Here is a 3,547-nt window from a genome sequence, read left to right as displayed (position 1 = left end):
GGCAGCCCACCGCCTCACCAAAGTAGGAGACGGGCCAGGTTAGATTTAGGTACACCACAGGGGGGCAGTGTGGAGGCAGGTTTAAAGGTGAGGTTCTGGAAGATGCTGGTGCTTCATTCTGTCACTTTACTCTTCTAAGAAACGCTGGGCCTGTCTCTAAGGTTTGTGATTCAGGGAAGTTGCCCCCACGTCTTCCTTTAGCCTCAGGAGATTAAGCTCGTGTTTCCCAGGAAACCGGAGCTTCAGGGAAGCCAATCAGCAATGTAGGCAGAGGTTGCAAAGATTTGCCAAGGGATCAAATAGGTACTTTGCTGGCGCTTCTGGGAAAATCTTCCTCGCTTTCACAAAGGGATGAATGAATGGTTGCCGGCCTCTGCCGTGGATAAGGTGGTAGGCCTGCAGACAAAGGCCAACATGCTGAAGATGCCCAGAGGAAAGATAGGAAAACACTGGGTTCTTGCTTCCTTCCGTCCTTCCAAAACTCAAACTCACCTCTATCGAGTCCATTCTGATTCATACTGACCCTATAGGACAAGGCAGAACTGCCCCTATGGGTTTCTGAGAATGTAACTCAGCTTCATCTTTCTCCTGCAGAGTGGCTGGTGGTTTTGAACCACTGACTTTCCAGTTAACAAGCCCAATGCATAACCACCATGCTACTGGGGCTCTTTGCTTAAGCCCTTAGGTTGCTGAATTAACCATCCTGCCCACTGCTAGACTTCGTATTGTCCTATAGTCACCGAGGATAATCAATTTTCTTCATTTCTTTTTCATGTGTCTGAGAGCATTCTAAACAGTATCATCAAGAGTTTGGTGGGAGAGGCTGAGAAAGGCCTCTGGCGGAGGTTTGGTTTGCTCTAAGAGTTTCACCAGTTTTTCTCTCGAGTCTTTCCTAGGGGCCAAGGTGAAAGATGCTCCACGGCGTTTTCACGGGTTGACATTCCAGAGAGATCACCAGGATTCCTTGTGAGGTGCCTTTTGTAGCTGAGCATTTTAATTGTTTACAGTACACCCAGGGATTCCACAGGAACCCTGGTAGCACAGTGGGTTATGTGTCGGGCTGCTAACGTCAAGGCTTATCGTTCAAAACCACTAGCCGCTGAGCAGAAGACAGAGGAGGCTTTCCATTCCCATGGAGATTTCCAGTCTCAGAAACCCACAGGGGCAGCTCTACTGCCCTATAGGGTTGCTATAAGTTAGAATTGACTCGGTGACATTGAGGGTTTTACACACATATGTTTTTAGAGGCACTCCACGAGAGTGCTTAAGATGGAAGCATTTATAAGCTTAGTGAACAATCAGGTGAGTCCAGCCAAAGGTATGTGAGCGGTTGGTTTGACCAGTTGCCATGCTCCATCCTCTGCTGTTCTAGACCGTTCCAATGCCAAAGAGTCTCCATCACGCTTCCTTTCAGTAACAGCTGGGCTACCTATTCTGATGTCTATTTTAGAGAACAACCTACCTTTAAGCCCTTTAGCTTTGAAGTGAGCCAGGAAAGACCATAAGTTATATCTCTCATCTGCCACTGCAGAGCAGGAGGGGAGCCTGAATCCTGGCCCCAAACTCACAGAGCCCATGCCCTGCTCCTTCCTCACATTTCGGTATTCACAGATGGGAACAAAGTGGTGAATACCCTTCGGTCCTCACCTTGATCAGCAACTCACTGGGCCCTGGGGGGGCCTAGGGGGAGAAGTCTAGCTATAGACAAAATATCAACTCAAGATCATTGCTTTTACCCACACCCTCCAGCCAGGTAACACAGGCAGAGGGATATTCTAAAATGAAGAAAGGCCACAGGATTGGCTACCACTCTCCCCTAAGAGCAGCAAAACAACTCTCTCCTAAAACAGGCAGGCAGTGCTGGGGTGAGAGAGAGGGGGTGAGGAGACACAGGATGGGAGGGGTTAGACGGGAAGATCTGGGAATTAGGGAAGGAGGAAGGGGCGGGAGACCAGCTCCATTGCAGAAATCCAAGAGCCATTTGAGACCACCCAGGCAGCAGTAGTGTGGGTGGGGGTATGTCTGTGTGCATGTATGCACATGTGTGTCCTGGGGCTAGGGGCGGACAGAGAGGCAGGCACAGAGAAACATCTGCTGTGGCCCCCAGGGCTGGCTGAGAGTGTGTGTGTGTTGAGAGTCTGTAGAGGCTGGGGGTAGGGTGTGGGAATGGGGTGTGGAAGCCCAAAAGGCAGGCAAGCTCCAAGAAACATCTGCTCTGGATCCTAGGACTTGCCAACATTTGAAATAACTCAAGGGTGTGAGCCTTCAACCTGGGCCCTGCCTTTGGGAGTGGGCCAGCAGTGGGGGGTGGTGGTGGTGGGGGGTGCGCCCTGGAGAAGCCCATGATGCAAATGTCCCAGGGAAGAAGAGGGGTTTATAGGGCTGCCCTATGAAGCCAGGCCCCGGAAAGTCATGCTGAATGTATTAATCTGAACTATTTAAATGGAATGCCCCCATTAGGTAGGGAGGCTGTGGTCCCATGGGACCCTGGCTGTTGTCTCCAAGCTCAGGTCCCGGGGCCATGTTCCTGGCACCTTGCCTCCAATGGCTAGAGGGGGGTGCTGCTGCCTTCCTGCCCTAACTTTTCTGATGCTCCTGGTCAAATGTGGTCTCTCCTCACCTTCTCTTAGTAGGGGACTTCAAAGGGTTTGTGGAACAATGTAAGGTACAGCAAAACCCCACCCCGCTCTGTATTGTCTTGCTGTTATCCCAGCACTTACTTGATTGTGCTTGCAAGAGTGTAGCCTAATTTTTTTTAAAAAAGGAAAGAAAAAAAGAGTGTAGCCTACTATAGATGGCTCTTGTTTTTTTTAGTTGCCTTTATAAATTGTGCTGTGTTTTCAAAATGACATCTATAAAGTGGATAATACACGCTAAATAAACACCCACACATACATAATCATAGGTAAATCGCCTGTACACCTATTCGTAGGACCCACTGTCTGCAGATGCCCAGGTGTGGGAGGGATGGTGGTCCCTGGTGTACAAGCTCTGGCAGGCAGGCGGCAGGCTTGGCTCAACTCCTCCAGACCTACTAGGGCTCAGGAGCCAGCTCCACACCCTCTTCTTGTTTGGGGCTCACCAAACCCAAGCCATCTACACAGTGCCCACAACTTACCTTCTACCCAGAGCTGCTCCAGGTCCGTCTCAATGATGGCCACGCGGAGCCCCAGTGCCAGGGCCCCAAAGACCAGCAGTCCCAAGAAAAGCACTTTGCCACAATGCCTCTGGATCCTGCAGCCCAGAGAGAAGAGCAGGCCCTGGAAGTAGGCTCGAAGCCAGACAGGAGCCTTCAGGCTGCCAACTGGGGTCTGGAATGGAAAGAGAAGCCTTAGGCAGACAGCACTTACAACCACATCTGACATCCTTCTCCTTGCTCCCTACATCCTCCCTCTGCCCAAGTTTGGCCAGCTTCGTGATTTCCCGATGCGGTCCAGGGAGTAACAGCACTGACACAAGTCCAATCTTGTGGGGAAAAGATTGAGCAGTTTCCCAAATTGGGAGCTGCCGCTCCGTAGGGGGCGCTGGAATGATCCAGGGCGCTGCA

The 3,547-nt window shown here is 51.0% G+C and overlaps 1 protein-coding gene across 3 annotated transcripts in view; it reads right to left on the bottom strand.

The window, feature by feature from the left end:
• PTCH2 (patched 2) overlaps window positions 1-3,547 on the bottom strand; it is a 17,475-nt gene that overhangs the window by 13,314 nt on the left and 614 nt on the right. For 2 of the 3 annotated variants that reach the window (XM_004699477.3, XM_045291967.1), the window contains exon 1: window positions 3,119-3,468. In XM_004699477.3, coding sequence (XP_004699534.2) covers window positions 3,119-3,365 — 247 coding nt within the window. In that variant the 5' untranslated portion in view covers window positions 3,366-3,468. Of the gene's footprint in view, window positions 1-3,118; window positions 3,469-3,547 lie in introns of those variants that run through there. The other variant, XM_045291968.1, reaches the window with a different exon arrangement.

The sequence above is a fragment of the Echinops telfairi genome, unplaced genomic scaffold, assembly GCF_000313985.2.
Source record: "Echinops telfairi isolate 266 unplaced genomic scaffold, ASM31398v2 ScPeMD7_443;HRSCAF=831, whole genome shotgun sequence".
Taxonomy (NCBI): Eukaryota; Metazoa; Chordata; class Mammalia; order Afrosoricida; family Tenrecidae; genus Echinops; species Echinops telfairi.
This window is presented reverse-complemented; position numbering and strand designations above follow the sequence as displayed.